We start from the raw sequence: 14210 nt of genomic DNA on the forward strand, positions 1-14210 counted from the left end.
AACATCCAATAACCATGAATCATCATGGATGATGTGTGTGAGAATGTACTATTCTTAATTATTAGTTGTTTTGTATCAGTTATTGTTGTTTATTTCTTATATTGTGTGTAAATGGTGGGATAGTGATTTTTGTTTTTGTTTTTAAGCATATGCACTGATCGATGGCACTTTTTAAAATATCGTTGTTCTTGTGACAATGACAATAAAGATAAATTGATAAATTGAAATTGAATTGATCACTAATCTTACTTCGGTGAAGTTTCCAGCTACTCTACCCATTGTAATTTAACTGAGGGAAAATAAGCTTCTTTTTTTTAAATAGAAATGCACCATAGACACACTTTTCTCTCATACTCAAGGCTTATTGCGTCACTATTATTTTCCATCTGCTGAGTCTGCTGTCTCATTTGTAGGTCGAGTGAAAATACCATAATCCCTATAGTGCAATTTATTCTATTCTAACATACTTTAACTATGGATTTAGTAAGTTTTATGACTAAAAATGTATTTTAATCCCACCTATATATGTTATTGTGTAATTACGGTATGTTAGTGGGTTTTATTTCTCATCTTATTCTTTAAAAACACCCGGATATACTGATAACCTAATATTTTGTTTAATTTATTTAATTTCTTAAAATATTAAATCAGTTCTTATGATCAAAATATTAAATAGATCAGTTACTCAGTACCTGAGTAGCGTTTTTAACTAAATATATTTTACTATTACTTGAGTAAAACTGTGATCAAGTACTGCTACTCTTGGTTAAATGTTATTTCTTACCCAGCAATGAGACAAGAAGATCTATTACTTGTCACTACAGTCAGGCTCTAGCAAAGTGCCAGATGTTTGGACTTAAAGCTCACCTCCCTGTTTAACTGCAATGTGACATGTTTTAGCTGTTGCAATAAAAACAATATAACCTAACACCTTGTTTTTTTTTCTGCTGAGCGGACAGATGCAAAAGAGTCAGGAGCCTCCAGGCTGCCTTCAGTCTAACGAACCATGACCCGTATTTTGATATATCTGCCACAACCTGCAGGACATGAGCACTGATTGGTGCTGACAGGCAGGAAGCCAGAATCTATGAAAGCTCCATGCAGCATAAACAGAGGTACTACACTTAATCTGCTGAACCATTAACAGGTGTAAAATTGTCCTAATTTGGGTTTTGCACCAAATGCATATTCAACGAGTGCCTTACTGCACGATCCATGTCATTCTGAGGAGGCAGGATACTCAAAGTGAAAAAGTAACTTGTTCCGATCATAAAACATCTCAAAGCTGTGCAAACCCAGAATCTTTATATCCCTTTTTAGTTCAGGCAATAGATTTTAAACCTATGCAACATAGTTTTTCACATTTTAAGTGATTTTTCTTTTTTTAGTTTATTTTATTTTGTTTGCTTCTCACAAGGGATTGTTGTTTCTGATAAAAAATAAAAATCCACACCACTGTGTGCGTCTATCTTCCTGTTGGGTTACGGTGATCAGTATAGACTGATCATAAAATATTTCTGGTGCCTATGAGTTTTCGGCCACCTTTCAGTGCAATTTGGCCCCTGCCTGGACCCTGTATTAAGATTTTTTGGAACCGCCATTGTTTCCATTTGTGCTTACTTTGGACCAGCAGATTGAACAGTCATGGAGTTACTCTTAAAGATTATGTCCAAATTTACCCCTCAAGCTTAAATCTTAAATTAGAGAAACACAAATATCTCTGATCAGGTAAAGGTTATATCTGTTTTAGTTTAACTTGCAATTTGAGTCTGATTCTGTTTTTTTATTTGACTCATTCAGAGACAGATCAGTACGAAAGAGGATTAGGGCCACTGAAAGAAAAAAAAGTTAACTGATTTTTAAATTTTATTTCAGTTTAACATGGGGAAAAAAGTCAGAATTCTGACTTTAATCTCAGAATTCTGACTTTAATCTTAGAATTCTGACTTTTTTCTCAGAATTCTGATTTTTTTCTTAATTCTGACTTTTTTCTCAGAATTCTGACTTTAATCTCAGAATTCTGATTTTTTTTCTCAGAATTCTGACTTTAATCTTAGAATTCTGACTTTTTTCTCAGAATTCTGATTTTTTTTCTTAATTCTGACTTTTTTCTAAGAATTCTGACTTTTTTCTTAATTCTGACTTTAATCTCAGAATTCTGATTTTTTCTCTCAGAATTCTGACTTTAATCTCTGAATTCTGACTTTAATCTCAGATTACTGACTTTAATCTTAGAATTCTGACTTTTTTCTTAATTCTGACTTTTTCTCAGAATTCTGACTTTATTCTCAGAATTTTGGATCTTAATGTAGATGGGCACCATGAAGGAAGAGATGTGGGAGCACTCAGCTTCACTGACAAAGATGTGAGTTTTTTGAGGTGGCCAGTGACACATTGGTGGAAAATGACGGAATTAGGCAACTTTTTACGTGCCCCAGGGGTCCCCTCATTAATGGAGGAGCAGAAGGTCATTAAAACAAGAGAGCTAGTCTCTAAAACAGACATGGCTATGGTTTGATGCTAACATGTTTATCTTTCAGAATTCTGAGAAAAAAGTCAGATTTTCCCATATTAAACTGAAATCAAATTTAAAAATCAGTTAACTTTTTATTTTTTCAGTGGCCCTAATGCTCTTCCGTAGATCAGACTGTCTGAAGGTATATAGGTGAGTTTTTGCAGCCTGCACAGAACGTTAATATGCACAAAGTGCTGATTATTGACCAGAAAAATCATTTAATATATCTGAAATTAAGCTAATATTAGAGCCAAAAGTAAAAAGTACTTTCTAAAAAAGCTTCCACAGGGCTTCCAGTTCACATCCAAGTTGCAAACAGTGGATATGGTTTCTGTGCATGTGTGTGTTTTAGGGTCACTTTGTTTCAGCTGCCATTCTTGCAGTAACTCTTTCTGACAGATCCGTAGCACTCAGGGGAAAACATGCTTGCCTCCTTTCCTGTATCGACATAGTACTCCAAGCAAAATATGCGCATGAATGATTCATAGGATAATCGAAAATAATACCAGAAACACGGACTCGAACTCTTTCCTCAAACACACACTCAGGCTCCTACAGGCAGTGTTGGGAAAGTTCTCTTTCTACGTGAACTAGTTCAAAGTTCAGTTCACACATTTTAAAATGAACTAGTTCAGTTCATAGTTCATAATTCAAAACCAAAAAATGAATTAGTTCATAGTTCTTTTTTTTTTATTTTTATATATTGCTCAATTACATCATAGCCTACTGTAGAACCACAGACAGCAATTATTTTATCAGTTGTAACTCTGAAACTGTGCGTCAGATTTCATCTTCATATCCAGTTTTGAATCCTTATCCAACCAGGGTTTACATTAGCATTGAGGGGACAGCATTTCCCCATTGTTGCTTTAACGCTTTGTTGCTGTCCATTCACTTCACACTAGTAGCAGCTGCAGCTTTCACCCCTACAGTATATTCTCAAAAACATCAGGATAAATGTGCTGCTTGAATGGTCTTTTTTATGAGTAATTATTAAAAGAAAAATAGGAAAGTAGTCTTTAAGGTGCAAATGTTTTTTTGTTTTTTTTTTTTATAATTTTTTCCATTTGAAATGCCATTTCAATACATACTAAAAAGGAATACTGGAATCCTGGAAAATTATACCAGGCAGGTTTAACAAACAAGTTACATGGATAGTAAAACCCTCAAGAACAGGGGTCTTCTATGTTTTCCAGACCAAGAACCCCCAAACTGATGGCGAGATGGAGCGGGGACCCCCTAACTATATATATTGTATGAAATTGTTTCCTATAGTCACTCTATTACAGATGGAGTAATGTAAAGAAATTAATTTCTCCCTGGGATTATTAAAGTTTTTCTGATTCTGATTCCTGGTTGTTGTGAAGGAAACGGTGCCCAGCTTGAAAGAGCTCCTGTGTGTCGCTAAATGTGTGCATTGATGACTGAAAGACATCTTTTGTCTCCATTTATCTGTTTACTACAGTGTGTTGATTTCATGTTAATGAGTATTTAAAGACATTTCAATTAGTGGGGGAAAAAATTGCAGGGGGAGAATATAAAAATATCAACTAACCATGCAGAACCTCATGCAGTACCTCCGTAGACCCCCTAGGGGTCGCGGATCCCCTGTTGAAGACCTCCGCTCAAGAAGATTTTACTAACACAAACTGAGGGACCAGGCTGAGGTAGGAATTTAAGGTTACTGCAGTGCGGATTTTTTTACTGAAAGCCGGCGGGCAAACTTGTTGCCATCATCCTCACCGACCACCTGGGTCATAAACCTGTTTTAAGTGATCATACTGCTGCTTTGTCGCCTCCACGCTGCTGTGGCTTTCACAAGGCATTTTGTTTTGATGACGCACGCGGCTGTAGGCTACGACGCTGGTAGCTAGTGTTGCCAGATTGGGTGTTTTTCCTGCTACATATTAAGGCATGTTTACGGTGTGATTTAGCCGGGGTTTCGCCTGGAGGACTCTATAGAAATCTGGCAACCTATTGAACGGAGTTGAACTGAGAGAGCGTGCCGTTCACAGACACCAGAATGAACGAGTTCACAATAACGTTCACCAGGCAATAATGCAGTACGTTCAGTTCACGTTCGCCCAAAATATGAACGAGTTCATGAACTTTCGTTCAATGAACGCGTTCAGGCACAACACTGCCTACAGGATACTTCCTGTTAACAACCGCCTGACAGGAATTACAAACAGCCTTTCATCGGCAAATTGTCTGCTTGATTTTCAGAGCATGAATCCTTTTATTTCCTTTTTAGGGTTATCATGACTCTTTTAAGGTTATCTTTTTTCACAGCAGTATTCTCAGCCTTCAAATTATTGAACTCCGAGAAACAATTAAGTCTACAGACAAAGCAACTCCTCTGTCAATCTCAGGTTCATTATTTTACGTCTGAGGAGGGAAATAATGAGTAAAAGTGTATTTTTTTAATGTAATTTAATCAGAACACATTATTTGAATTAGAATAAGGTCACAGATTTTTCTATTGTTAAGGTTTCTACCATTTTCAGTGATTATGTGAAATATTTTAATTATAAAAAAATTATTAGGCGACTTAGAAAAGTAATATGTTGATCTTACTTGTTAAGTTTTGCCATGTAAATCTTGATGTAGCCAAAATCCGGCCTCTCTGCCGGGTCTTCGGCCCAACAGGCCTCCATCAGGACGGTCAGCTCCTCTGGGTGGCATTTGTTATCTGTGGTTGGCCGAAAGTACGGCTTCTGTCCGTTCCTCACCTTCTGTATGATCTCTGAGGATGGAAGTAAACGGTAAAGAACTTGAATGAAGTGATGAATTTCACGTGGTTATATTTTATATGATGTCTTATTAGATGAGTTTAAATAGTATCAAAAGCATGTGTTACATCCCCAAGTTGGATGTCTTTGTTCTTGCATCCAATTAACACCTTGCTCTGTTTTAGGCTCCGCCTTTAAGACTTGCTGCTGCTTCCTGAGTCTGTCCAATCAAGATCACCTGAAGACTATTTAAGGCCTGTGAAGCAGTATTTCAGGGCCTCTGAGCCTTTTGTCTGCCATACACCTCTGTGTTCTTTGTTGAATCTAAAGGGCTGTTAAATAAACCTGCTTGGATGTGTTTGTAGGGGAGAGCTGCCTATTTGTTTAACCCCAGTTTTCTCCTGTTTATGTGGTGGTTAGGTAGGTTATTTTATAGGTTAGTATATTTTGGTTTCATATTGAGTTAGGCAAGTCCACTTTTCTTTTTTCTCTTTATGGTTGTTTTGTTTGTTATTTTGGCCTGGGCTCTCCCTGAAGCTTTTACCATAATTTATTCACAGGAAATGGCCGAATAAAACCTTTAAATGCCCTTTTGACTACATTTATGTTGGTCCCTTACACCCCCTAGACTCAGTCAGGGGACGTAACACATGTATGAAATGCAAAAAATCAAATGCTTATCTAGCAGAAAACTAATAATTCATTTTGGTTGATTTTGAAGATTATCACAAAACATAATAAGGCTCTCAGTCTGTTTATGTGTATATTTTATATTCCTCGCTATACAAAAACAAGATAGAAAACCTGTTTTAAATAAACCTTTAAAGTTCCTCTGTCTTGGAAAAAAATTATGAGAAATGTCACCACAATAAGTAAAATTAATCATCTTTGAAAACAACCTTGTTTCCAGCTGTGTTAAAACCTAAACAATATTAAGCTAACGTTTATTATGAAAACATGAAAAAAGCAAAAATAGAAAAGTACTGGAAAAGCAATTAATTACTTAGTTCAAATATCACTGCATTCACAAGTGTGTCATGATCTTGGCACTGATGACTTAATCATTAATTTCATTCACCTGTCTAATTCTGTTTCTCACCATTGCTCATCTGATCCATCTGCTCCTGCCTCTATTTAAGGGGCTTGCATCCAGCATCAAGGGCCAGATTATTCTTGTTCTCTCTAGAGGTGAGAGGTTTTTAAGAGTTTTTTGGAGCTTCTGATTTCCTGATCCTGATCTGTTCTGCCTCTGAACCACCGAACCTGCCTGTTCCCATCTGAACATTTTGCCTGACCTAGCTTCGAACTCCTGGACCACTGAGTCTGCCTGTTCCTCTTCTGATCTGATTGCCTGACCTGTCTTCGGACTCCTGCATGTTCTTTGGGGCTGCAGCATCTGGGACACTCTTGTTGGCAGCCCACCGGCTAGATCCTACCTTGTTCTCTGGCTATGGACTTAACTTGTAAACCAGGTGAGAGACTCGCGTTCATAATCTTCCTCTGTTAGGTTTAGGTGGTCACTAACCTGTGTTTCCTCTCTCCATAGTTTCCTGCCTCAGACGTCCTAGCCACTGTTTCTGCAGACCTGTTTTGTTTTAATAAACAGTTTTTGAGTAATCCCACTGTCTTGTCTGAATACTGTGTCCTTCTGTTCTGAGTCATGACACAAGTGCATAATCTGCAGGGGGGGTTTAGGGTGATTACAACCCCCAAAAATCTGATCCATTCAATATAACCCCTCCATCACCAATAAAACAAATTGCTGCAATTAACATGATTAACTACTTAAATATTTATCCTAGATTTTCATTTTTATCTAAATAATAACTTGTTTACTCATGTGGTAACTTTCTCCCAGAGTTCCTGGTGTGCTGTACTGTAGATGCCCTTGCTGGCAAGAGTGAATATAAATATGAAAGATCCAAAAAGCAAACAGAAAACTATTTTTTTTTTATCATTGCTGAGGTTTCAAACCATCGTTAAAAACAAGAAATAATAAAATTATGTAAATCTATATTTTATTGAGAACTGATTTGTTTAGTCTATGCCAACTGCGCACTCCTGTACTTCCTGCTAAAGGCTAACAGAAGCTAAAATTTAGCATAGCCATAGCAAACCAAATAACATAAAAATATACTAAAACTGATCAATTGAAATCATTTTTAATCAATCAATAATTTGGTTGGACTAAACATCTATTAAAAATTTGTTAGATAATAATAAAATGCAGATAAGGTCTGTCTTGATAAAATGCTAAATTATACAAGTTAGAGTATGTTAGCCGTGGTAAAAGTGGTTTTAATCTAGGCTGAATACATAAAATATATAGTTTTTATAAATTCTAACCCAAAAAAGATACTTGATATAAAATATGTGAAAGAACTTGATATTTTAATATATCAAATTGAATTTCCTTTTTTATTTTTCTGCATAAATTACTTCTATTTAAAACGTAAAATGTGACTAAAGTCACACTTTGCAGATAAAAGCTGCACAATGTATTTAAAAAAAAACCAAACACTTTCATATTTTTATTTTATTTTCAAAAAGGCGCTGTCTGAACAGATATAGGATATGACTTAATCTTAATGCTAATATTTCCTTATTAATAAATAACACAAAGTAACACTATTAAATATTTAATGAATCAATACCAATAATAGCTTTTTTAAAAGAATCTTGTTACAATAGAAACATTAACAATAAGTGCTGGGTGTAAACACTGAAACACCAGAGAATAGGTGGGATCTGTCCTCAGCCTGTTAATACATAAGCACCAGCCTCTTGGGCCATCAGCCTCATTTGTGACTGTGTATAAAGAGTTATAATCAAACTAACAGGTTGAGGAAGCTCCTTATGAGGCTCTTGCGCATCCACTTTGGGAACGCTGTCTCTGAGTAAGGAGAGCGTTTAGTAGGGATTCATTACATGGAAATAAGCAGAATAAAACCTCCCTGCTAAGTCCTAAACATCCTCAGTTAACAGGCAGAGAGACGTCTACAGTAGGAGTGTAAAAAGCAGAGAAACTATGACTTAAAAAAACAATAAAACTGATCCAAGGCCTTATGCTAAGATCTGGTAGTGAATATTTCCATTATTTTCAAACAATTTATTGGATGTTCTTAAGGCAGATGTTTAATACAAAGGTTTAAACAGAACATTTTCAAATCACATGGACTTTCCACTGCACTGTCAGACGTCCTCAGATTCCCATGGCAACTGAAGTAGCCAATGTGGTTCATCCCTGGTCCAGAAGAGGTTAACCCTTTCACCAACGCCTCGTCCCCCAATGATACTTTCCCTTTGCAAATAAAAAAAAGATGTCTGCATATGTAAATACTCTTCATTTAATCTCATATTCCTGTTATGTATATTTTACTCTTTCTGTTGAGAAAGTTGTGCCTTTTTTTTCAACATCCTCCTAACATTCCTATACAACTTTTTAAATTGAGTTATGCAACTTGAACAAAGCATTTTCATTGTATGTTCAAAACACTAATTGGCCATAAAATTTTTCTGATTCTGAGTATTTGATTGGGTCGGCTTTTTTTGTCTCCCCACGATGGAACAGGTCTGGAAAAACTCCTGAGGAAGGCAAACAGGAGGTATGGCAGTTTGCCCAAACCACCTTAACTGGTTCCTATCGATGCAGAGGAGCGGTAGCTTCCCTCCAAACGATGGAGCCCCTCCTAGGATCTCTGTGGTTAAACCTCTTCCTCCTTTGGAAGAAGTAAATTTCCCCAGGTTTCACCTGGGAAGTTCTCCTTCTGACGCTCAACCATATCTAAAGACCTCTTTGCCATATTAGCATTTATATATTGGTCATATTGTGAAAGAAAAACACACATTTTCCCCTTTTCAGCTAAGAAAGAAATCTAAGATGGATATTTTATTATAAAAGTATAGGACAATGTTTTTGATTAAAATGTCCCTTTACATTTTCCACCTCATAACATTGTGGGCAATAGATCCTTCAAGGTTTATCTACATTTTTTTAAAGGCAACTTAAGATACACTGATTGAAAAAAATCAGAAATATACCCTTGTTCAAACACAAAAGGGACTCTTCTGTTAGTGTCTAAGGCCAAACTAAAAATATAAAGTCATATTCTATTAATAAAGTAGCTGTAGATAGATTTTGTTTCAATATTTCTGTTTGAAATAAAGCTTCAAACAATATATTAAATCTCAATCACAGCTGCAACATGAATGAATGGGATTTTTGATCTATACCACATGTATATAATTCATTCTTTATGGCTGTAATCTAGGAATTCAGGCACCTTCCTGTTTATCAGCACATCTGATTTAGCATTTAGCAACCAAGATGCAAAGCTCATTGAAAATTATGGGCATACCGTAATGAAGGGGAAAAGTATTTTAATATGGATTATAGAGTTGTTTGGTGTTTTAGATATTTAATGATATCTTAATTGCTTGTTTTCAAAAAGTTATTCAGCCCTGTGATGTATGAACTTCCCTTCTAAGGTAACAGTAAACGTTGTCCTGTTTATTCCTCAAATTGACAAATTTGTCAGACCCCTAAAATGACATCTATATCTAGATTGATCAGGTTCAATCTGGGGGTTTTTGAAAAAAATTGATTTGGCGATATATTGCTATATTTGGCTGGCCGATATAATATCAATCTTTCGACTCTAAAAAAAAACAAACACATTTTTTCCCTTAAAAAAGGGGGGAAATGCACTACTTCTGCACTGCTGTTCTGATAGATGTTGCAGTGGAGCTCTTTTAATGTAGGACACAGCACTTTAAACTGTAAAGTGTAGTGGAGGATTTTTGTGAATTTTTGAAAAGACCTGCCCTCTCCACTTCAAAAAAATAAATAAATGCACATGTACAACCCTGTACCCGCTCCCGAGAGGGAATCCCTATTAAATGCGTGCAAGAGCATGCATGAACCCATTTCTCCTTGTGCAATGTCTGTGTGTGTGTGTTGTGTTGTCGGTCTTTTTAAAAGTTGCTGTTTGCATCGCTCATACAAGCTTACTTTCGAAAAGATTTGCAATTTTTCCACTATGTCAGACTCACCACCGGCAAGTGAAAATGGAGATGAGCAAGTAGGACGGCCTTACGTAAACATATCAGAATGATTGACAGTTAGGAGGATTACTTATTTTGTTGATACACCCGTAAAAAGAACATACACCGCTAAACTATATAATTGTTGCATAATTAAAAAATGTAAAAAAAAAAAGTTGTGATGTTGAGAGGACCGTGGCAACCAGCAGACCTCCAAGGCTAACCGCATCCAGGGCTTAATGTTACCCTGTCAGCAGCAGTCCTCTGTCGCCATAGTCATCTGTGAAGTATCTCTAGCTCCAATTGTGGGTTTTTTGGGGGGGGTTTTATTTAGCAAAACGTTAATTTGATTAAATGTGTTAACAAATTATTACTAAATTTTCAATTAGTAGGGGAATCATGCTTATCTAAAGCAGGGGTCGTCAATGTTTTCCAGGCTAAGGACCCCCAAACTGATGGAGAGATGGAGCGGGGGCCCCCTAATTATATATATTGGATGAAATAGTGTTATATCAAACTGGTCCTATAGTCACTCCATTACAGATGGAGTAATGTAATGAAAGTAATTTCTCCCTGGGATTAAGAAAGTATTTCTGATTCTGATTCCTGGTTGATGGGACAGGTGTTGTGAATGAAACGGAGTCCAGCTATAAAGTGATCCTGTGTGTTGCTGAATGTGTGCATTGATGACTGAAAGACATCTTCTGTCTCCATTTATCTGTTTACTACAGTGTGTTGAATTCATGTTATTATGTATTTAAAAATATTTCAATTGGAGGAAAAAAAAATAGCAGGGGAGGCATATAAAAAAAAGTCTAATCAAACAAAACTTTCAGGACCCCCATGCAGTACCTCTGTGGACCCCCTAGGGGTCGCGGACCCCCTGTTGAAGACCTCCGATCTAGAGACTATTAATAAACAGTAGATGAAATGAGCATGTGATGATGTCATGATTACACTTCCAGTTGTCACAGATTTTTTTTATGTGTGCTTCCGTTCTCCCCATGTCCATACTTACTGTCTTCTTGTTAAAACGTACTTGTGAATTGAGAATCGACCTGTGAGACTCTATCATGTCTTCTGGCAAACAATCTGGCCTATTAAAGCTCCATTCTGATAGGTGACAAGAAATCAATCCATGCAACATTGAAAAGAAAACATGGGTATTGCATAATGTTAACAAAAATAAATAAATATAGATGATGTCATGGGGTGTTTTTTTTACTGATTTCCTGGTGGATTTCCTTTTTTAGTTTGTTATTTTAAAGGGACTGATCATTTAATTCCTTAGAAGTAAGTTGGATTGTAACAAACAGCTGTGTTTACCTTTAGGGCTGAGATCCATGCCTTCCACATAGAAAGGTCCATTTCTCAGAGCTATTTCCTGCAGTATGATGCCGAAGCTGTACACATCACCCTTCTGAGTCCCCTGAGGGGGGTGGCGGTCATATATAAGCAGCTCAGGAGCTGTCCAAAGTTTCTCTGGAAAAGTGAAAGAGAGGAAAACTAAGTCCCAAATACACAACACATTAATCTGGGGTTTCTAAAAGGATGGTATGAAGCTAACTTACTTGCATAGAGGGCATGGGAATCATCATTTTCGCAGGATGAGCGAAAGCTGGCCAAACCATAATCTGTGATTTTCAAAACAAATCTGCTGTCCACCACACAATTAGATGACTTCAAATTTCCATGGCAGCCAAAGTAGCTGTTGTGGAGATAGTTCATTCCCTGGTGCAGAGAGGGCAAATATCAAAATCCTCCTCTTTCAGTCTCAGTTTGTTTACATCAGACAGCAAATCCAATTAAGGACATCCAAATAATGTATAGGAAAACTTTACAAAGGCTTATTGAAAATCGTCTCTTTTCAAAAACAGCTCCTCAGTCAGTAAACTTGCACTACCTAATAGCCGCCATTATTTATCATCTTTGTCAACAGCCAGGGTTATTTCAGGCCTTTTTTTTTTTAGATAATCATAATTTGAGCCAAAGTATGACATTTAATGTTGAAAATTATTTTAGTTAGCATGATTAAATACTTTATTCTTAAATGTTGTGTTTTCATTAGATAAAAAATGATAACTACCAAAAATAAAGGATTGAAAACTTCAGTGTTTAAAATTTTTACAATCTATATTACTGAAAGAAATTAACTTTTCAAATAACATTTTCCAATAATAAAAAATGTTAGACAAACAAGAACCATATGAGATGCTAGAATGGGTAATCTTTCGAAGTAGCCATGGTGATTTTAGCTTTATTTTTAGCCAAGATAATTAAAGCTACAATTAACTAGCTTTTGTAAAAGTAAAACAAATATGACAAATAAAGAAATATTGGCATAAAAAAATAACATAATGGCAGTTAGAAAAATAATAATCTCTGAAAACATCCAAAACATTTCCCATGAAGGAGGGAAGTAAGCTAGCTAGGCTAGGCTAGCTAGCTGGGCTAGCTAGGCTAATTAAAAACAACAGTAACAGCAAAAAAAAAAAAAGAAAAAATAATTTGCATCATAATAATTTCAAATATGTTTGTACATTTATTCTACACTTAAATTATAGTTGTATTTATAATTCATCTTACTTCACATTTTAAAATAATAAATAAAACATTGTTAATTTAGTCAGAAAATCATAAACAAATTACAGGCACTATCAAAGAGGTGTCTAATTGCTAAAATGGAACTGCAGGCTGTTGTATGATTCCATAAAATCACAAGCAAAATACTTTGATAGCCTTTAACCACGTGATTATGAAACAACCAGAATATTTATTTATGTTGCCCAGAAACATTAGACATCAACAAAGGTTCAAAAAGCAAAAGAAGGTGCATTTTAGGGTAGAGAAAAATTCAAAGAAATCTTTGCTATAGAAAATGTAAGAAAAATTAAAATAATGTTTTTTATTATAAAAAACACTATTTTATCAGTGTTTTTACATTATTTAGAGTAAATAAAATCTAAACTTGGAGCAATATTATCCGGCTAGAGCTGTTTTTTTTTTTATCTAGATACTAGATGCACTAATGAGTGGATGTCAAAACACAAAAGTAGATTTTTTTTTTTTATTATCACCTCAAGTTCACTTTTTGTTTACAATTGTTTCTATTTGGAAGTGATGTTAGAAATTAACCCTTGCTTACACAGAAAAAAATCAAAATCAAGATAAGTTATTGTTTTCTTAAAATAAGTGCATTTGTTCTTGTATTGAGGAGATAAATGAGACATCTTGCCAATAGAAAAAGACAATTTACATTTAAAATAAGAAAACACAATTGCATTGTCTTATTTCAAGTGCATTTTATATAAATATCTTATTTTAAGAGTAAAAATACTCATTCCATTGGCAAACTACCTCATTTACCTACTCAAATTAAGGGTAAATACACTTAATTTAAGAAATTTTTCTTTGTTTCTAGATTGTCTTTGCAAGGTTTTAATTTAACAGAAAATAATTATTTAAATAAATCTTTTTTTTTCTGTGACTAAACTGTCTGAGCCTTAACTAAACTTAAAATGGATTTTTATGTATTTGTCGCCTTATAAAAACATGTTATATGCCATCATAACCATCCTCTAAGTTGACAAAACATTATTATTAAGCACTTGTTTCTTCTTCTTTACACAACTCTTCATTTCTGTTCCTGTGAAACCATGGCAACGTTGAAAGATTTGCGCATATCTGTATAGCACAGAAAGCAACCTATTCCTGGTGCCCATACGAAAACACATAAATCAATACTCCTGCCTTTGATGTCTGGTTCATTTGTTTACCTCATCTGCAGCCTGAAGGCCACTTACCTTTACTATGTCATTGATCAGTGAGTAGCGGAACATCCAGTCCAGGTTTATGCTCTCATGCTCCAAAATGTCCTGGAAGAGCAAGAACAGATCGAAAAGAATTGAAACAACCTGAAC

General features: G+C 35.4%; 1 protein-coding gene across 1 annotated transcript in view; it reads right to left on the minus strand.

The window, feature by feature from the left end:
- LOC119785164 (atrial natriuretic peptide receptor 2) overlaps positions 1-14210 on the minus strand; it is a 131770-nt gene that overhangs the window by 34154 nt on the left and 83406 nt on the right. The window contains exons 12-15 of the mRNA XM_038287617.1: positions 14094-14165; positions 11862-12021; positions 11617-11772; positions 5093-5261 (exon numbers count right to left, since the gene is read on the minus strand). Of these exons, the coding sequence (XP_038143545.1) occupies positions 5093-5261; positions 11617-11772; positions 11862-12021; positions 14094-14165 (557 nt within the window). The remainder of the gene's footprint in view (positions 1-5092; positions 5262-11616; positions 11773-11861; positions 12022-14093; positions 14166-14210) is intronic.

The sequence above is a fragment of the Cyprinodon tularosa genome, unplaced genomic scaffold (assembly GCF_016077235.1).
Source record: "Cyprinodon tularosa strain WSP-4 unplaced genomic scaffold, ASM1607723v1 ctg241, whole genome shotgun sequence".
Taxonomy (NCBI): Eukaryota; Metazoa; Chordata; class Actinopteri; order Cyprinodontiformes; family Cyprinodontidae; genus Cyprinodon; species Cyprinodon tularosa.